Below are 21724 nucleotides of genomic sequence, written 5' to 3'. Positions count from 1 at the left end.
ATTGCTTCAAATTTAAACAATGCGTATTCTTTGGTCTGTCAAAGTTATCAAAGAGGAACTATATTTATGAAAAGAAAATTAAAGAAAATGAGCGAAAAGAAAAGAAAATGCAATAGAAGAGAATAAAATTTGAACACTGTACAATGTTTATACGAATATATATCGTATAAGATAACAGTATCTATGTTCTTCAACTTGTTTTTGCCTTATTCTCATTTTAATTTCTTTCATCGTTGGCAGCACATTTTTAGTAATGTTACCACTCATTTGGATCAAACATAAAGTGCGAAGATTTTTACTACTTACCCTAAGTTGTTTCGCTTAGAAATAAAACATAGTAGTACTTAGCTTACTTACCAAAAAAAAACATAGTAGTACTAAAGAAATTTTTAGTAGTGTTGAAATATCTAACATGTTTGAAATCCACAATCACATAAAATCGACAAAACAGAAAAGAGAAAAGAGAAGAGAGATTGACACGGTGATTTATCCTGATTCATCCAATTTAGGCTACGTCCAGCTTGTCTTACTATATTTACCTCACCGCCACTCTTACAAGGCACTCGTTTACAAGGAAAATATAAATAGGATTAGAAAATCCTAACAACAGCTATTCATGGGCTCAAGCCCAAACTACTACTAAGAGAATTACAACAAATCAGAGGCACATAACAATACCAGCTTCTACGGGCCTGAGGGTGCTGCCCCCCGGACTCCAGCAACAAGGGCCCTCATCACCATGTTAAGTATGAGCCATACCCAACATAACGTTGGATCAAATGATAGTAGCTCAGTTGACTCTAGAGAATTGAGCAAGTGGGGGTGAGAGTATGTGTTGGATCCTCCTCAGTACCATCTTTCGGAGGGGTTTAAAGTCTTAATCTCGGAACCTAACAGAGAACCACCATTGATGGTGTGAGAGAGAAGAGAGACGAGGAGTAGAGAGAGATCATAAAGATGAACATTGTGATTAGAGGAAAAATGAATAGTGAGTTAACCATTACACTGTACACTTATCTCTATTTAATAGAGAGGTGGTTAATGCATTGCTGACTCAGCATCTAACAAACTAACAAACTGAACTAGATACAGTTAAGCACTTAAACAAACTCACTAATACAGCTATACTAGTTATGCTAATATTCCCCCTCAAGATCAGCAGGGTTGGCGAGGCAGAGCCGAGTTCAACACTCTGAGCTTGTGTGTGAAATCACTGAAGGAAGCCAGAGGTAATGGTTTGGTGAGGCAATCAGCCAGCTGATCTGCAGCAGGGATATGATGAACAAGGATATCCTTTGCCACAACCTTTTCACGAAGGAAATGCAGATCAAGTTCTAGGTGCTTTGTTTTGGCATATAGGATGGGATTATGTGCTATAGCAACAGCACTAATGTTATCACAAAGAATTTGTGGAACAGAAAGTGACAGATGTAGTTCATGAAACAGTGATTTAATCCACAAGATCTCTGCGCAAACAAGGGCCATGCTTCTGTATTCGGCTTCTGCAGAAGATCTAGCAACAATGGATTGCTTCTTAGACCACCAAGAGATAAGATTAGGACCTAGGAAGATGCAAGCACCAGAGGTGGATCTCCTATCATCAGGATCACCACCCCAGTCTGCATCACAAAAGGTTGTAAGACCAAAAGAACCAGATGCAGATTTAACTGGTTGGAAATGCAAGCCATGAGTGATTGTACCTTGTAGGTAGCGCAAGATACGTTTAACTACTTTCCAGTGTTCCACATATGGTTGGCTCATGAATTGGCAGACCTTATTCACAGCAAAAGAAATGTCTGGCCTTGTAATTGTGGCATACTGCAAGGCTCCCACAACTGACCTGTATAGATGAGGGTCCTCAACAAGGATGCTACCAGATTTGGATAGTTTGCAACTAGAAGCCATGGGAGTGGAAATTGGCTTAGAATCACTCATATTAACCCGAGAAAGCAAGTCTCTGATGTACTTGGATTGATTGAGAGAGAGAACCAGCAGAGTCCCTCTTCACTTCAATGCCAAGAAAGTAGTCTAGTTCACCTAGATCCTTGAGAGCAAAGTTGGAGTTGAGCTGAGTGATGAAATGTTGAATAAAGGCAGAATTGTTCCCTGTGATAATTATGTCATCTACATAGACAAGCATGTAGATGCGCATTGTACCAGTCTTGTAAATGAATAAAGAAGGATCACATTTACTTGCATGAAAACCAAGAGTCAGAACAGAACCCTTGAGCTTATCAAACCAAGCTCTAGGGGCTTGTTTAAGACCATACAAGGACTTGTGAAGTCTACACACCAAGGACTTGTCTTTGGATTCAAAGCCTGGAGGTTGCACCATATATACTTCTTCTGTAAGATCACCATTCAAAAATGCATTGTTAATATCCAGTTGTCTTAAAGGCCAACTATATGTGAGAGCAATAGAGAGAACAACCCGAACAGTAACAGGTTTTACAACAGGGGAGAAAGTCCCATTGTAGTCAAAACCAGGTCTTTGATGGAATCCCTTTGCCACAAGTCTAGCCTTGTATTTGTTCACACTGCCATCAGGGTTTTCTTTGACTTTGAAAACCCATTTGCACCCAATAGCCTTTCTGCCATGAGGTAAAGTAACCAGGGACCAAGTGTGATTCTTTTGTAAAGCAGAAAATTCTAACTGCATTGCTCGGTGCCAGCAAGGACTAGCAAGAGCCTGCTTAACAGATGTGGGTTCAAGATAAGTAAGCAAGGCAGTATTTCTGGCAAAGGCTTTGGATCTAGTAGTAATAGAATGACCAGATAAGTAAGAACTAAGTGAGCCAGATGGGACATACTCAGATGGGGATGTATAAGGAGGAGCAGAAGAGAAACTGGATTCAGAGTCACTACTACGAGAATGACTAGGAGGAGAAATAGTGGGACTACCAGGGATAAGACCACCAGTATGGGAAGTCACATGTGTGGATAGTATAGGAGAAGGAGGGTCACGGGTAGAAAAATTAGGTGAAGGTGACTCATGTGTAGATAGGATAGGTGAAAGAGACTCTTGCATAGGTGGAATAGAGGAAGGGGCCAGTGTATTAATAGGACAAACAACAGGCAACAGTGACTGTGTTGAACCATGCTGGACAGCTACTGCAGTAGGCAACGGTGTCTGTGGTGTACTTTGTTCAACAGTTACTGCAGTAGGCAACAGTGCCTGTGCTGGACTATGCTTAATAGCTACTGCATTAGATGCAGAAGTAGGAGAACCAGTGGGGTAGGAACTCGGTGATGTGGGATGAGTAGGTTGTGGTAGTATGTGTAAGGGAAATGACACAGGGGTAGGTAATTGTGACCTGAGAGAGGATTTAGTAGGATTTTCCCATTCCTTGTAAGGAAAACGAAACTCATTGAATAGTACATCTTTTGAAATAAAAATCCGCTCTTTTGGACTGAGACAGATATAACCTTTGTGACTGGATGAATAGCCAAGAAAGATGCACTCTTTAAATCTAAATTCCAACTTGTGTTTGTTGTAAGGACGGAGAAAAGGAAAACATGCACAGCCAAATTTTTTCAGAAACTTGTAATCAGGCTGTTGGTGTAAAAGTCTGGTATATGGGATCTCAAAATTAATGGCAGATGAAAGAAGTCTGTTTATTAGGTAACAGGAAGTAGTGAAAGCATAATCCCAATATTTCATTGCAAGAGAGGAGTGAGCTAGAAGAGCTAACCCAGTTTCCACAATGTGACAGTGTTTTCTCTCAACTACACCATTTTGATGGGAGGTGTGAGGACAAGTTACTCTATGGGCTATTCCACTCATTTGAAGATAATGGGTAAAGGCTCTAAACTCACCACCCCAATCTGTTTGTAAGGCTTTTAGAGGAAGTTGAAACTGGTTAGATATCATGGCATGAAATTGTTTAAAGACTGTGAGTGCATCTGATTTTTGTTTTAAAGGATAGAGCCATGTGTATCTGGTATAGACATCTACAAAAGAGATGTAATAGCTATTACCAAGAGTTGATTTTAGAGGTGAGGGTCCCCAAAGGTCACTATGTACAAGAGCAAATGGTTCCTTATATTCAGTAGTAGAGGGTGTTGACTGCAACCTATGAGCCTTAGCACAACAGCAAGAAGCACAAAATTGTGGCATTTTATTATTGTGATGTATGTTACAAGACTGAAGTACTCTCTTGAGAGAGTCTAAGTGTGGGTGCCCTAGACGGCAGTGCCACAATGTGTACATTGAATTGTTTACAAATGCAGAAGATGCATTGCTATCATCTATTACATCAACAGCAGACTTAGAATACTGAATACTGGAATTGACAGGTATATTAGCAAGATTGACAGACTTGGAAGCAGATTTATTTGGAATTGAAGTAGTGTCCTTAGCAAACTGGAGATCTGGAAAACAGTACAGACCATCATCACCAACAGTACCTTGAAGCAAGATTTTATGGGAATCTTGACATTTCACAAGACAAATATCAGAATGGAATTCAAAGAAAACTGAGTTATTTTTAGCAAACTTGCTAACACTGATGAGATTCTTAGTGATTGATGGAACTAAAAGAAGGTGTTTAAGGTGTAGACAAGTCATATTATCAACAGGAGATAAAAAGGAAGAAGATCCAATAGTTGTTATAGGCAAACCTTGGCCATTCCCAATGAAAATATGATCAGTACCACTAAGCTGATGTCCGTGTGTAACATTCTGAGAGGCTCCAGTCACATGGTTGGAAGCACCTGAATCAGGTAGCCACTCAAGAAGTTGTGCTGAGTTAGTAGCTGATGGTGCTGCCAGGTAAGCTTGTGCATGTGGCTGAGCCTGTGGTCTACTGTATTGGAAGGACCTGATACTCTGAGCTTGCGGATGAGTAAAAAATTGTGGATAAGAAGTGTGTTGTGGTGGAGGTAGGTTTGGAATGAAATTTTCCTCAAACCTGTGCCAGCAGTCACGCACATCATGGCCAAATTTGTAACACAATTGGCAATGGACATTTGTTCTATTTCCACGTCCTCTTCCACGACCAAACCTCCCTCCAGGTCTTGCTCGTCCTCTGCTTTCACCAGAGGAAGTGTGATAGCGTTTTGCAGTGAAAGATTGATGATCTGGTCGATCTTGTTTTATGTTTTGAGAAACAAAATCATCATCTTCTTCTGGTTCAGTACTCGGAGGAGCTGTACTGCGTTGTGTAAGATTCACAGATGCTCCTTCAGCTAGCAGTTGTTCATTCTGCTTAAGGAGAAGTTGTTCATGAGCCATAAGTTCAACTCCAAGATCTGCTACTGAGTACGATCTGTCTCGACCATGTATTATCATTACAAAAGGATTGTAATCAGATGACAAACCTTCAAGTATAGTCTCAGTGTGTTCTTCCAGAGATACTGGACTTCCAATCGATTTGAGAGTCTCACAAATTGTTTTGATTCGCGTAAGATACTCTTTGGCTGTTTTCGTTCCTTTCTTCATTGTTTTGAGTTCATATCTGAGCTGTCTAGCTCTCGATTTCATAACTCCATGAAACACCTTGTGTATGTTCTCCCAAGCTTCGAATGAATGCTTGACTGGAAGAATGTCATTAACTATTTGTTCAGAAATTGTTGATAATAACCAGGTCAGAAGCATTTGATCTTGTGTTAACCACTCTGTATATTCTGGAGTGGAGACATTATCTTCGTGATTCTGTTCAGAACTGAACTTCAAGGGAATCTTAGGGTTCACCAAGAAACGCTGCAACTAGTGTGATGTTATAATCGGTTCAATGATTTGGTTCCAGAAGAGATAGTTATCTTCTGTGAGTTTTTCTGATATTGAGAAGTTGAAGAGTGTGGATGGATCCTTGTTTTCCATTGTAGATCTGGAATTTGACTTCTCTGGTTGTGTTATGCTGTTGTCATTGAGATTGGTAGCGGAAGACATGATTGAAGCTTGTTGAATGGATCAGGCCCTAGGAGAGGGCTCTGATACCATAACAGAGAACCACCATTGATGGTGTGAGAGAGAAGAGAGACGAGGAGTAGAGAGAGATCAGAAAGATGAACATTGTGATTAGAGGAAAAATGAATAGTGAGTTAACCATTACACTGTACACTTATCTTTATTTAATAGAGAGGTGGTTAATGCATTGCTGACTCAGCATCTAACAAACTAACAAACTGAACTAGATACAGTTAAGCACTTAAACAAACTCACTAATACAGCTATACTAGTTATGCTAATAGAACCCACCCCAAATCAGATTAATCACAAAGTGATAAACCAATTGGAATATTTCAAAAAAAAAAATATCTACTGGTAAAAAATGTAATTGGCCATTGCCTAAGCAATGAAGGGAAGTGGTGGTGGATACATGTTCTTTTGAGTGATAATTTTGTGCCTTATTTAGGTATGATTTGGGTGCCCAAGCCTGCGTGAGTATAATTTTATTTTGGAAAATCTGAAAATTTTTGTAATGAAAAATTTAAATTCCTTTGTGAGTAGGTCAAACATTCATTCCCAAAATAAATGGTTATATTGCACCTGCTATTTGTTATTCTAAAGTTTGTTCTGATTTTTGTTTAACTTATATGTGGCATATACTCTGCATCATTAGCACATACACTCAGTTTTGATGGCAAACAACAAAGTAGTAAATGTGGTTTTTGAGAGTGGCAGTTCGTATATGTATTTTAAATAAGAGACATACTTAGATCTTGTTGCTTTTGTAAGTTTTTAGATCTAACCATCTATTACAATTTTCTAATATATTTTTTTATTTTTTATTTTTTAGTCCAGTATTGAGCTTCATATATTTATTATTTGTGTATATTACTTTTTTTTAAAAATAATATCACATTAATGCGGTCAAAGTTGTATATTGACGGCGTTAGACAAGTCATGCACATAAACAATGCGGCAACAATGATTGTCATATATAATAACCCAAATAATTAATTACATTAATTAGAAGATAATTTATTTATCTTCTAATTAAGAGTAATTATAGATGAAAAGTCTAATTCAAAATTTATGTCACTTCTCAAGACAAAAATTTAAATAATGAGAGTGTTGGGCAAAAGTGTCAATAATACAAAGTGGGTGAGACCGAAAATAAATTAAGTGAGTTACACTTTAATTAAATCCAAATAGCCCAAACAATTTAAAATAAGTGGTTTGAATGAGTGGTTGTAAGAGAAGGAAATGAGAGGGGCAAAATGATAATTTTACCAAAAGAGATAGTTTTCTAAATAACATGACAATCTCGCTCCTCTCTCTCTCTCTCATTTTTTCCATTTCACTTTCTTCCTCCCTCATCTCCATCGATCTCTTCCTTTCTTTTTCCCTAAAAAATATCTTGACCTCCATTGTTGATCCAAGCTTAAAGGTTGAAGCTTGGATATCACTCCCACTTGGTTCCACCATAGAAACCTAAAGCCCCTTCACCCTTAAAGGCTAAAGTTAAGAACCTAAGCAGAACACCTATTTCCCCTTTTGAAATCCATTTTCGCATACCACCTAAGGTTGAAGCAAGGAAGGAGTTTTCTCCACCATAGGAGCTTAGGAGTTTTGATTCTTCAACCCTTTGGTTGATTTAAGGTGAGCTTTGATGGTTTTACCTTGAGTTTCTATGGATTTGAACTTTGGGCTAGGGTTGTTATGGAGAATTGGGGATTTTGAGAATTAATGCATGAATGTGGATATTAATGCTTGAATCTTTATCATGATGTGTAGGAGTGTTGTTGATGGTGTTAAATAAGGGTGTTAACGGGCCGAGCCGAGCCGATCTTTGATCTTATCGGGCCAAGCCTGTATTTAAACGTGTCAGACTGGCCTTAGCCTGTTACCTGTTACAAATATAATATTAGCATGTGGCCTGGTTTATTTACAAAAAATAAAAGCTTGTCTTAAGACTATGGCCTGGTTTATTTATTAAAAATAAAAACCTTAGCTTGCAATTTGCAGCAGTATTTAGCACATTAATCATGCACTGATATGTATTTTTTGTAAGAAAATAATAGTTGTTTCTTATATAATAAAAAACATATTAATATTAAAAAGTCAAAATAACAAGCAACAACTTTACTTTACGTCTTTGCTTTTCGTTCTAGAATTTTCTTTCACATTCTAGGTTTGAACCCCACCATCGACCTTAGTTTTTTTTTTGTTATTTTAATCTTTCTACATCTTATATCTTCATCTTCATATCTCTTGTTCGACAGAGATACAAAGTGCAACAAACCAATCGCCAGAATTTTCATCTTCATATTCCATGGTGGAATGTTCATCTTCATAGATCCGGTTGCTTTTCACCGGTGACCGTGCCTCCGCCTCTGGAATCATCACCACCACTTCGCTCCGCAGCCACCACACCATCTCGCCACCTCGCATACCACCTCGTCTCTTCCCCACTGCGCTGTCCATGCCACTGCTGCAGTTGCAAGGAAGAGGACCATGAGTGGCTGAGTTCTAAAAATCATTTTATGGCAAGGAGATGGCTATGGAGGAAGGTGATTTGGGCGGTGGTTGGTTTCTTGGTTGGGTCGAGGAGGTGGGAGGTGGTCCGGTTGTGTTATTGGGAGTGGTCTTGGCTGGCGGTGGGTGTAGGTTAGGGTTTCTAAAAAAAATAAAGAAAGAAATAAGAGAGGAGAGAAAGAAGAGACCGGTCACGTTAAAATGATTAATAATAAAAAAGAAAAATTAATGTAACGGGCCAGTCTCTCAGGCCCCAAGGTCGGGCTTATCCATGAAAGCCTGAGGCCTTTTAAATAAAAAGGCTTTTATATGTGTTCAAATTTGAGCCCAATAATAAAAAAGACGGGTCGGGCCAGGCCTAAGGCCCCTGGCCTTATTATCACCCCTAGTGTTAAATTTGGGTTGGAGCAACCTTGAGTTAGGGTTGTGACTCTTGAAACTTCAAGGGTTCGGGGTAAGTTGCTAAAATTTGAGTTCTTGGAGAAACTATAATCATAGATGTGATGATGATGTTGTATTTACGTATTGTTGATTGAATTTCCACCTTATGCATAGGTTCGATTAGTGTTGGATTTGGTTGGCATTAACTCACTTGGAAAATAAAGTGCTAGAGTGTATTGCTTCAAAGAGGTAAATTCTTGGACATTGGGACTAATCCTCTTTGATGTTCCACCATACTCTATTGGGAGTCATGGTTTATGTGAAATGACGTGTTTTGTGTATTAGAATAAGTAATAATGCATGGTATGAGTAAATATGCTTTTATATGAATGCATAATTGATGATGTTCCCTGCCCAGGAGAATATGTATGTATGGACTTCCCTTGAAACTAACTTATGTAGTAATTACTTGTGATTAAAACCTGAGACAAGAAGCCCGTAGAGACTTTTCTCGGAAGTGCTATACGAACACTCCCTTATTTGGCAAGTTGGCCAATAGAGTGGCTCTAGTGATATACGTTTATTTGTATAAGATATTCCATGCTATGCTTGTTTTAATGCATGTACATCATGTAAGTGAACTTAAGGGTGGATGAGTCTCCAAGGACCCTTAGTTTACTGAGATTGTTATCTCACCCCGTGTAGGGAATTATATTTCAGGTACCTCGAGTGAAGGAATTAGGACTTCCCATGGCAAGAATCCGGTTTAGGACATGATAGCCTTTACATTTTAATTTGGCCCCTTTTGATATAGGAACATATTAGGGCTTTTGTTTTGAACCTGCATATTTGGATATTTGTAATATGAGAAGTTGTATGATTGGTCATATGTGTGCCTATGTCAAAAGGAAAGTCAAGTATGTGATAAACTTTATTTTGGTGATGTTAGCGACAAGGTGATATATAATTGAAGGGCTTGTATGCCTTGTAAATATTGAGTACATGAGTATTTATTTTGATATATATTACTTTTGGGTATCATTCATGTAATGATAATGATGTAAATGAGTTTGATGGCTTGATGTCAAGGATTGGAAATTCATGAATGAAATGTGTATATTGATGCTTGAATATCGCGAAGAATGGTTAGTTGTAGTTGATTGTCATGGTTTATTAGATACAAGATTGAAGTTATACACTTAAAAAGTGGTCTAGGACCTAATTGGGGAGACTAAAACTTAAATTTTTGAATGTCCAATGTTCCATGGCTCCTCCAACGCTAAAAAACAGAAATAATCGAGTCACGACGCTTCCAGCACTAAGTTGGAGCTTCCAATGCCAAGAAGTAGGGGGAAACATATCACGGCACTTCCAGCGCCAACATACAACGATTTCAGCTTAGCGTAGTAAAATGCACATATCTTGAGTTAGAGAACTCAAAATCGAGTGAGGTTTGAACCTATATAAAGCTGACTCAAAGATCTACAACCATATAAAATCTTAAGACCTATGGATAAGTGGATAAATCCTAATTCTATTTTAAAGTTGTTGTTCAACTTTCGAAAGTCTGATTTGAAGTAGTTGATAAGTGTCAAAGACACTATGTTTTTAATGTCAAATATAGTTCAAATAATAATTAATATAATTAAAAATATAGTGTTAATTAATAAAATATTAAAAGTTAGTAAAATACCAACAATTAGATAAAATCCTAATCTTTTTTATTGTTTCAGGTTGTTTCATACTAGGAATAACAAATTACTAACCTGATGAGGATGAGAAGGCAGTTGGCATCGGCTGAATATCAAGGAAAGATTGGAAAATAAATAATTATAAAAGATTCGGTCACACTCGCTCTTGTGCTCGCTTCAGCGAGCAAGTGAGCGAGAAGCATAATCAAGCTCGCTCTGCTGCTCACTTCAGCGAGAAAGTGAGCTAGGAGAGAAAAATTTCTCGCTGAGCAGCTCTCTTCAGCGAGCTCCTCATTGAGCTAGTCCAGAAATTAAAGCCCATTTTAATTCTTTAAATAGAACGCGATGAAAGTCGAGAAATCAATTCTGGAGAAACGAAGAAAAGGAGAACTCAGAGACGAAGACGAAGGCAGTAGCGAAAGAGGAATACTGGAGCTTTGCAGAGGAGAAGGAAGAAATCAAATATGCATCATTGATCATCACCATTAAACAAGTTTTACCATGAACCCTATCTATTTTACAGTAGCTTTTAATTCTGTTTTTATAATTATGCATAGCTAAATTTCTTAAGTACTTAGGGCGAGACGGAACCATGAGTTCTTAAACGCTGTTTTTTTTTATGATTTATGTTCTTGATTTAAAGTTATGCAATCAATCTGTTATTTATGATTAGTTTTGTTTATGACTTGATCACTCGTAGATAAACATATGAGTCGTGCATGACAATAGGGATGTTGGTGTATGATTTTGATTGGTTGATTGCTGGAATTTGTATGATTTAGGGATTGACTTATGAATTCTATAACTGTATGTTCTTGCGTTAATGCTTACTTTATGGAAAAGTATTAAGGGATTAGGCTTTTGAGTTGAGTAAAAGATTGTATTACCAAGGGATTGAGATTTAATCGAATATAGAAAGAACTGTTAATAACTGGATCATGAATGTAGTTATAAGAATAGGTAACTTAGTTTGGAAATCATTGGGGAAGTTAAGTCCTAACTACATGTTTTATAAAAACTTAAAACCAATTTCTAGCATTTTAAATTCTGAATTTAATTTCTTGAATATTGAAAACTAAAAATAAGTAGTTAAAATTCTGTTTTAATTTAATTAAAATATTCTCAAGAAACCCGTTCACAATCGATCCAACTTTAATTACATAGATAAATTAGTGATTGGTCATTAGCCCTCGAGGAATCGACAACTTATTCTTATCACTTTATTACTTATACGACCGGTGCATTTGTCGAAGTCGAAACAGCAGTCATCTTGTGAGTTACATAACTTTGGCTATACTTAACTAAATGATTAATGTTATACTTTGTTGGAAAGTTAAAAATGTTAAAACTTAGGTTTCTTTTATTTTGTTTAAGGGTTTTATAAAAGTTATGTTGTAGAAAAAGTGATTGTGTTATGTTATAGAGTTTCGTTTTGCGTGCCGTAGTTTTTTTTCCTTCAAAACATGTGGGCCCCATAAAATGTTGTATGTGTAGGAAACCTTTTGTGGTCAGGTTAAATGATGAATGCAAACTCCTTTGTTTAAGTAATAAAAAGAATTACAAAGTGATTATAAAAAAAAAAAAAGAATTACGAAGTTAATTTAAAAAAATTATTTTTCTTCTTATACAAGTATTTTTTTTTTTTTTTTTGGTGATCCCGTTTTCCGAACCAGAAAAGATTATTTCGTCATACATTGGGCAACAAAATACTTTAGTGATTGCAACTTCAATTTGAAGAAGAATGCAACAAAATGCACAAAATCAAAATCCAAATTGAAATTGTAAAAAAGAAAAATATGGCTGCATCATTAATTTGATGTTGGTTTTTCAATAGGTATCTTATTAATCTCATGCAACAGAGATAAGATAGTATGGTCCACTACTTTTTCGAAAAAAGAAAAAATAATGGACTCCACTATTTTGTCTCTGTTGCATAAGATAATTATTTTCTTTTTCAATATACACGGGTAATGAATAATATCATGTGCAAAGCGTTAAATAACATGAGTAACGGGAAAATTTTATAGAAGATTAAAATTTTGTATGTATCTTATAAGCTTAAATTTTATAGGATTTTATAAAAGTTATGTTGTAGGAAAAATGATTGTGTTATGTTATAGAGATTTGTTTTGCGTGCCGTAGTTTTTTTTTTCTTCTTCAAAATATGTGAGTCCCACAAAATGTTGTGTGTAGGAAATTTTGTGTGATCATGTTAAATGATGAATGCAAATTTCAATTTTATATGCTGTAATGAAAAAATGCTGATGTTGATGTAAAAAATAATAATAATCTTAGAATCCAATCATATATTATCATATCACTAAAAATAATGGATGCTAACTAAGTAATAATAATATTATGAGTTGTAGGTCAACGGATAAAGAATTAGAAATACCGTGTATGGATTGAACTTTCTTATTTGCTTCTCCATATATATATATATATATATATATATATATATATATATATATATATATATATATATATATATATATAAAGCAAAGGATTAAAGTGTATAAGTCCATATGAGATTATTTGAAGAGAAGAAAAAAAAATATAAATTTATGTACCAAACAAATATATATATAAATTTTAAAAACTTTTATGTGTGTATAGGAGATAAAATTATATCTTCTAATGTGAGAAACAATATACTAGTAAACCAAAACATTGAACCAGACACGGAGACTTGGTAAAAAATGCGATTCATATACAAATTTAGGGATACGGAGACTTGGTAAAAGAAGCGATTCATGTACAAATTTAGAGAAATATTTTTTAAGGTACATGATCATCTCATAATTTAGTGCTCTCTCTCACATCACCAATTTTTTTTTTCCTTTTTTATTTATTTTTTCTCAATTTTACCTTCTCATTTACACTAAAAGATCACCTAAAAAATAGTGCCTCACACCATAATAAATTCTCTCCAAATTTAGAGTTGTAGGAGTAGCACTCAATTATATGTACATATATGGAGGAGCAGAAGGAACATTGAAAACACATGTCGCCTATATATATTAAGTAATCTACATTCTACTTTCACTATATAGATATATAGGTCACCCTTTTGAACATTGAACAAACACTAGTAACTCCACATTATCTCGAGGACAATGTCCCTTAATTGACGTAACGTACTTGTTACTTTATACTGAAAAAAGAAAAAGCGCGTTTGGTTGAAAAAATGGAGGAGGCACCCCCTCTTTGGAAAAATGGAAAATGAAAGAGGACCATAAGCACAATATATATAGTGAAGAGCCACCCCAACTTCATTGCCTCATCTTCTCTGTTACTTACAAAGAAAAGGGAGGAAAATTAACATTACCACAACTCTCTACATCCATCCATCAACAAGGTATATATACATATATGCTCCCTTGGTCCTCTCAAATATAAGTTTTAATATTAGGCCTTATTCTTTTGTCTTTGGTTGATGATTGTTTTTCTTGGAATGTTGCTGCTAGATGTATGTGTATGTGCTCTCTTTAATCCAATGTGATTGATACATATGTGGGTTACTAATATGAAATGTAAAGATGTTGGTGGATTCTATATATATATATATATATATATATATATAGAGTAAACACCATTTTTAGTCCCTGTCAATATCTACGAAGTCCTTTTTAGTCCCTGACAATAAAAAAGGACCAAATTGGTCCGTGAAATTACAAAAAAAGGGTCATGTTAGTCCTTATGTCAACTCCCAAATATGTAGAGTGACCCTTTTCTTGTCCTTTCAGGGACCAATTTGGTCTTTTTTTATTGCCAGGGACTGAAAAGGACTTCGTAGATATTGCCAGGGACTAAAAAGGGTGTTTACTCATATATATATATATATATATATATATATATATATATATGTTTTTCTTTACCTTAACACTTTGTTGCTTTTATTGTTTACTTCTTCAATTAAAAATAGTTGGAATTTCCCTACTACAGGTTAATTTAAGTGTTACAGTAGTGCTAGGAATTATGATACTTGGACGCCTCTTTAGAAGAAAACAAGGTCCTTCAGCCTTGGAACAAAGATTGATTGATCCTCACTCAAATCCAGAACCAGAAAATGGCTTTGGAATCCCTTTCTTCTCTTACAAGGAGCTCGAAAAAGCTACAAATAATTTCAACCGTGCCACAAAACTTGGAAAAAATGTTTACTATGGTAAACCTTTCCCCACACTCTCTCTATTTGAACATGGATTGAATATTATATAGTAATTGTACTTGTATGATTGTATCATATATGTTGAATAACTAGTTATGTGATCATTAACAATTAACCAGGAAAACTGCAAGATGGTAGGGAAGTTGCTGTCAAGCGCCTATTATCATATGACTGTGGACATAACTTCAGGCAAGAAGAACAAAAGTTCAAGAATGAAATTGTGATCCTTAATAACATGAGCCATAGAAATCTTGTGTCCCTCTATGGCTGCACTCCATATCATGACACAGATGGGCTACTGCTTGTGTATGAATATGTTCCAAATGGGAGTCTTGCTAATCATCTCCATGGGGATTTAGCAAGGTCTACCACACTGCCGTGGCATGCCAGAATGAAAATTGCCATAGAGACAGCAAGTTCATTGGCTAAACTGCATGCTTTTGACATCATTCACTGTGAAGTGGAAACCAAAAACATTCTCCTTACCAACAGTTTCAGTGTTAAAGTTGCACACTTTGGCTTTTCATGGTTATTCCACGATATGGACCATACAGTTGTAATGGCCCCAGGTTGCTTTACCCCAGTACTTAACTTAAGTAGCAAGAGCGATGTATATTGTTTTGGAGTTGTGCTCATTGAGTTAATATCATCTAGGCCTGCTTCTGAGCATAAGTATATCATTGACTTCTCAAACCTAGCCATAAAGAAGATTTCATTTAGCAAGCTGGTAGATCCTTCTCTTGGTTTTGATTCAGACAAGGAGGTTAAGACCATGATAGTTTCAGTGGTAAAATTAGCTTTTCAATGTTTGCAATGGGAAAAGAAATTGAGACCTTCCATGGATGATGTTTTGAAGGAACTCATGAGAAATTGATAGAGAGAAGAAGTAGAACCAATGATGCATACTGTGATGATGACATTGGATAGTGAACGTCAGTGGTCAATGGCATAGCCTCGCACATTGCTTACTGCATTCTAACATTGTCAACTACAAGTATATCATTGACTTGTGACTAGATTTTAACTGCACCTATCATTGTAAATAAGTGAGTTCAACTCATATATCATATATCTTTCTTCCCATCCAGCACACATGATTATATTATTATATGCTGCACATCACCATTAGCCAAAATGAGCACCAAAATTATGGCAAATAATGCCAAAACCATATTTCAGTTTTTAATTAAACCAAAAACTATCGTAATCCCAACTCGAGAGAGAACAAGGTTTTAAAATCACAATTTGATACCATGAATATGAACAAATTAACACAATGGAGGAATACCGTTCACTCCAGCTAGAATTTAGAATGCAAGCTTCACATGTCATTCTTGCAACTAGCACATTAGGTCTGCTGCATATATCGCCAGCATAAGTTGAAATATTTTGCATCCATCCAAATACAAAACTCCAATTTTTCTACCGAGATTCCAGCATTTAAAATCCAAATGGGGAAATCGCATGCGATAATATTTATTAGAAACTCAATTGCGGAGTATAAAAGAAAATGGGGAGCCAAAACAATTGGTGTAGACAAAATTGACAAGCATCAATTCCCGTTAACTATAGTATAGTAACTAGATACCAGCTTGAAGAAGCTCTCAAATAAAAAAATCCAGACATGAGCAACTTATTTAATTTCATCAGTTTTAAAATAGATGTCCATTAAATGTAACGAAAGAAGAAAAGGATGTTAACCACATTCTCGTAGATCCGCAAGTCTTACATAGAATTGACAGCAGGAACACTTTAAAGCTGTTCATATTCTCTGCATTTAACAGAGAAATTTTGTTTGACAAGATGTAAACACCCACACTAGTGATGCAATTTATAATCCTGAATTATTTATAGTCTTTAGTTCCAAAGTTCTTGCACCACATTTGGGAAGGGATTGGACGAACTGGGTGATGTGGTCGTTGCTGAAAAGATTAAGAAATAAAATCTTCTTAGCCAATGTATACAAGTCATGGTAAAAAAAAAACATAAAACATAATAAAACTTTACCGAAAAAGAGAACATAATAAAAAATAATTCTGGCATTTATAACAATAATAATAATAATAGCAACTTGAAAAGTTGAATCAGATTCTTCCACCACTTTTATAAATGAAATTCAACTCATCCATCTATTCAGGCATTTTAAAGTAAACAAATATTCTACTTTATATGCACGGAATTGTAGAATCCACAGAGCATGATATTTACATGACTGAAAAAGATATTCTCCATAGGAAGCAACTATTAAGCATTATTTAGATCCCCAATAATTTTAAAGAACTTAAGGATCACATACACAAGGCTAATGTTTTCTACTGGAAAATAAATAACTGTCTGATGTCCAAGTGGCATCAAAGGGGGAAAAAAAGTAGAGCCAACATACACAGAGCCATCTGAAAATCAAATGTAAACTTTACCATCGTCATTTGAAATTCATATATCTACTAATGTAAATATAACTTCGTTCCACTTAGAGATTCATATTTCAGCCAGTAAATTTTTGCACTTTTTAGAGAAAAATTAAAACAAAGACCAAAATTCAAAGGCAGGAGAAATTTACAATCACTTAGGGTTAGGGTATGAAAATCCAAAGAAACTACAGCAAAAAGATTTACGTCGCATTTTTGGTACAACTCTGACAAAAACCGCAATATTTAGTAGATTTAATAAACAATGGCCATTGATGCCAGTCAGTAAAAGTTGTAGAAATATTTTAAACAACAGAAATAACAAAAACAGGTTTTGTAATGAAAAGGTAGTCAATCCAATCCGTACTCACATTTCGTTCCATGTTAAATTATGTAAAAATCACTAAACAGTTTATTATGTAAAAAAATATTTTTGATGTAATTAAGGTTAAAATATCTAGAAAATATCTCATAATATCTTGATTGTATCTTATAAAATAATTTAGAGTATCTTAGAAGATCTCTCCGGAGTGGTTTTCATTTTTCATTATATTTCTTGATTTGTATTCTTACTTGATTAGGAATTGGAGTCTAGTACTCGTATAAATATGGATTAGTATTTTGTATCACATCATAATACGCATATGAATTTAATATATTTTTCTGGTCCATATTCTCTCTTCTTCTCCTTCTTTACCTAGACCATACAATTTCAACAATAAGCAATAAGCTTGGAAACAAATATAAATAGTTATTTTTTATAAGTTTATCAATATATTTTAAGTATTGTATTTAATCAGGTCTCAGCAACTATCCACAACCTTGTGGAAAAGAATATTCCAATGTATTTTTTGAAAAAAATAAATTATTTGAAAGATATCTATAGAAGCACCAACAGAAAAAGTTTACTCAACAACTTGTTTCTTTTTTTTGAAATCAACTAAAGAAATAAAGAAATGTAGGGGAGATGATTGTTGCTATTTTCAACAGTAAAGATGAAACACAACTGCCCATCTTCCCCAAATTTATGTTGCAGGGAACTCTTTCGGAAGAGTGCAATGATTGCTGCACAACACCGATACACACAATCCCTGCTCAAGAGAAAAGGCCTTATTCCACTCCATTTTTTTCAACCTCTATTCTTTGGGATTTATTCACACTCTGCAGCCACATATATCACACAGGAATAAGAGCCCAATTTTTCTACTTCTTTTGGGAAAAAGAAGAGGGGGAGGCAGATACAGGATAGATAACATTGACTGACGTATACTATGCAATCTAGACAACTATATTGAAACAAGGTTGCTACTTCATTCAAGGTTTGCCTAAATCTTCTCTAAAGAGGAAGCTAAACTCCTCTAACCTCATTATCAATAAAAAAAAGAGAGACCAAATCCACTCAATAGCATTTTCAAGTTTTATGTAATAACAATTTGCTCTCAAATCGAGACAACTTGGCAACAGAACCAGTAAAGGAAAACAATGAAATTGGAAAAAACCATTTATACCATTTCAAATCTCAAATTCGATAAAGCACTATATATCATAGAATTTACACTTATGAATTAACAATAATATGTAAAAAAAAAACCAACCTCAGAAGATAGCACAAAACCCCACAAGAACCAAAATTCCATGACAAAAATCAATGTGCTAGAATAGAAGTTAACACAGAAAGTTCACATGAAGCTAAACTTATAATGACAGAAAACAAAACCAGTCCCACTACAGCAGATAAAGACACCGGAGGAGTGAGAAAAAGTCTAAACAGAAGCCCGATCAAGGTGAAAACAAGGTAAATTGAATAAAAAGGTAGCTCATCCTTGACATAAGCTAGAAAAGAATCACATTCACTCCATTCTTCCCTGCTTTGAAATTCATCTAGAGTAACTAAAAGTTCATTTCAGCCTCATAATTTCAGGAATCACATTCAACTCATAAAGGAATTTGAACAGATTGACATAAATTAAAACATGGCTTTGGTTTTTTAAGTATGGTTTCATTAAAGGTTCGAGAGAAAAAAAAAATACAAGGGGAGAAAGCAGAATTAGTTATGTAGGGAAAGTGGAATAATGGAGAAAAGGAAGAAAAAGAAAAAGGGACAAGTATAAATAAGTAAATAAAAATAGGGAATGAATACTTAGAGAGATAACAATGGACAGAAAAACTTCAACCCCTCATTGTCATCCTCTTCAAATGCCAACCCCCTTCTGTGCTTTAGGAAACATCAACTTTAAGCACTACATATAAGTATCTGACCTCTCCAACACCACAAGCTTACGGTGCTCTGCTTATCAGTGCAACCATCACATACCCTTTAGTTTCCAAATACATATAATCATCAATATATAACAAGGTTCGAACCATATTTTCCAAACAAATATAATCATCAACACACATTGTAGAACAACACTCCAGTAGGCTAACCAACATTGAAAAGTAAACACTTCCAGATCTCAGGGTCCAAAAACAAATATAAAATAAAAAGCTGTTCAGTACGGTAACCTCACTCCCCCTCCTCACCCAAAAAAATAAAAAATAAAAAATAAAAAATATTTTTTTTTTAGCCACACCCCCTTTTCAAACCACGAAAAGAGAAAATGGGGCGAAAGCCCCATCTTCAAATGCTTACAGCATCATTAACCTCAGCCAAAAACATTCTTAATTTCGTCAAAAAATAAAATAAGATCCTAGAAAATCCAAATTCCATTAACGGGTCCGTCTTTTCCCAATAACGAAAACATATCGTCAAATAATCAAAAACATCGACTAACACTAAAATTTGCCGAAAACATTATTAATTTCATCAACAAAAAAAAAGCAATAGAGAGAGAGAGAGAGAGAGAGAGAGAGAGACCTCGAGCTGAGCGGATTTCATGGCGATGGGGATGCAGATGAGGAAGACGCCGAACATCGCTATGGCGGTATTGCGCCTCCAGTGCTTAGGACGACAGTTAGGGCCACCAGTCATACTCCATACATTGTTCCTGAAATCGCCGCCATTTCCATGCCCGTGATCACCGCCACCTCCCATTTCTTTCCGATTAGATTTTCCTTCCAAAATGTCACAATCGAAACCCTAAATTAGCTCAATTTCTCACACTCGTTTGCGATCTGATAGTGAAGAGAGAGGAATGAGGGTTTCGTTTGGGTCGTACCTGAACTCCGGTCGTGTGTGAGAGTGTCCACAAGCTTATGCTGCTATAACTCACAATATAAGTGGTGTTATTTTTAATTATATTTATTAATATGAATAAGATATTGTTCGCAGTTATATTTATTACTCAAAAAATTTATTTTTTATTATTAAATTAATTGTTATTATTTCTTTCCATCTAATTGTTATAATTTATTAAGTCATATTTATTAATTAATTATTATTCTTAAATATTATAATTATTAAATTGACAAAAATTAAAAATAATTAATTTAATAGTAAAAATTGTAAAAAATTTCGATAATAAATATAACTCTTCCGAGATTACCAAAAAAAAAAAAATATATATATATATATATATAACTCTCCTTAAGATATTATGCATACTTTTTCTTTTTTCATACATATTTCTCTTTCACATCATTTTATCATAAACTCAGTCCATGTTTACCCTTTTTCATTCCTATTTTTCTGATGAGATTATGATATGACACTGTTACAAAAGAGTAAATAGAATAGGTATGAATACGGGTACTAAACAAACTATAAGCATTTGATTCGGCTCGTGAAGATCTGAGCTTATATGTTTAAAATTGGTTGTTAGAATTACATTTGAACTTGTATAAAAGCTTATTTAATATAAATGCGACTCCAATTCAAAAATTCGGCATTAGAACCTCTCAGACTGATCATTATACTAATTTGTATTTGTATTTTATATTTTTTATACTATTCATAATAGTCTTATCTCTCACTTCTACCCATTTAACCTCATTTTATTGGTTAAACATACTTTTTGAATGTTTTTGTTCTACATTATGCTTCTTGGATATATATTGTTTGAATAAATTTTTGTTGTCTTGTTTTTTTTTTTTAAACAGGCTAATAGATTAAATCAGACTTTTATTTTTTGTAAATAAGTCAAGCCACGTGCCGATAGTTATATTCATAACAGATAACAAGCTAGGTCAGGCTAACACATTTAAACACAGGCTTATCCTTTTAAGACCAAACCCGACTCGACTCGTTAATATCCCCGCATGAATGTCATCCTCTATTAATAATAATAAAAAAAGCGTTATCCTAGATAAATATGTGTAGGTGAAATTTTTTGGAATAAACATTACGAATTAAATCTAAGTATTACTTCTCAAACAATCATCTTAACCTTTCATTAACTAGATTTTTAATTATTATTTTTTGGAATTTAAACTTTTTTAATTACTCATTCATTTTTATTTAACTTTTCTCACTTAGTTATATTCGTTTTTTAAATAAAATTAATAATAATATGAGACACATCTTCATTTACCAATAATATATAAACGTGTCAAAACAAGTTATGACACACGGGTTGATCCTCGATACGGTACAAAACTTCGTGTTCAGATTGACTTATACATGTCGTGTCAAATTCATGTCAACCCATATTTTTTAACATATTTTTTCAGTTTTTTTAAATTTCAACCCATTTTTTGATTTTTTTTTGTCAATTAT

The 21724-nt window shown here is 34.7% G+C and overlaps 2 protein-coding genes and 1 non-coding gene across 4 annotated transcripts; 1 reads left to right on the top strand and 2 right to left on the bottom strand.

The window, feature by feature from the left end:
• The first annotated feature begins 8441 nt into the window (after positions 1–8441).
• Positions 8442–15536, top strand: LOC133286513 (LEAF RUST 10 DISEASE-RESISTANCE LOCUS RECEPTOR-LIKE PROTEIN KINASE-like 1.2). Its single transcript, XM_061483933.1, has 3 exons — positions 8442–8544; positions 14420–14659; positions 14782–15536. The coding sequence occupies exons 1-3, from the start codon at positions 8442–8444 to the stop codon at positions 15534–15536; spliced, it is 1098 nt and encodes a 365-aa protein (XP_061339917.1).
• A 799-nt stretch (positions 15537–16335) lies between these two features.
• Positions 16336–20310, bottom strand: LOC133286527 (uncharacterized). Of its 2 annotated transcripts, XM_061483947.1 has the most exons (3): positions 20229–20310; positions 19928–20124; positions 16336–16584 (listed from the first exon to the last, which is right to left on the bottom strand). In XM_061483947.1, exons 2-3 carry the CDS (start codon positions 20102–20104, stop codon positions 16507–16509), a joined length of 255 nt encoding a protein of 84 aa, XP_061339931.1. In that variant the 5' UTR covers positions 20105–20124; positions 20229–20310; the 3' UTR covers positions 16336–16506. The 2 variants fall into 2 exon arrangements, with proteins under 2 accessions (XP_061339931.1, XP_061339930.1); XM_061483946.1 differs by having other exon boundaries at positions 19928–20262.
• On the bottom strand, positions 18025–18168 carry LOC133286555 (small nucleolar RNA snoR135). Its single transcript, XR_009748144.1, has one exon. It is a non-coding gene; the product is annotated as a small nucleolar RNA snoR135 (small nucleolar RNA).
• Positions 20311–21724: the final 1414 nt, after the last annotated feature.

Source organism: Gastrolobium bilobum, unplaced genomic scaffold (genome assembly GCF_033153095.1).
Source record: "Gastrolobium bilobum isolate Gb01-03AN ecotype WA unplaced genomic scaffold, APGP_CSIRO_Gbil_v1 utg341, whole genome shotgun sequence".
Classification (NCBI taxonomy): Eukaryota; Viridiplantae; Streptophyta; class Magnoliopsida; order Fabales; family Fabaceae; genus Gastrolobium; species Gastrolobium bilobum.
Note: the sequence above shows the minus strand (reverse complement) of the source record. Positions and strands in the feature narration are given on the sequence as shown.

Coding starts and splice junctions, on each gene's coding strand:
- LOC133286513 (XM_061483933.1), top strand. CDS start 8,442: ATGGCTATGGAGGAAGGTGATTTGGGCGGTGGTTGGTTTCTTGGTTGG. Junction 8,545..14,419: donor GGGAGTGGTCTTGGCTGGCG/GTGGGTGTAGGT, acceptor AATTAAAAATAG/TTGGAATTTCCCTACTACAG. Junction 14,660..14,781: donor TGGAAAAAATGTTTACTATG/GTAAACCTTTCC, acceptor ACAATTAACCAG/GAAAACTGCAAGATGGTAGG.
- LOC133286527 (XM_061483947.1), bottom strand. CDS start 20,104: ATGGGAGGTGGCGGTGATCACGGGCATGGAAATGGCGGCGATTTCAGG. Junction 16,585..19,927: donor TGAAATCCGCTCAGCTCGAG/GTCTCTCTCTCT, acceptor TAATCTTTTCAG/CAACGACCACATCACCCAGT.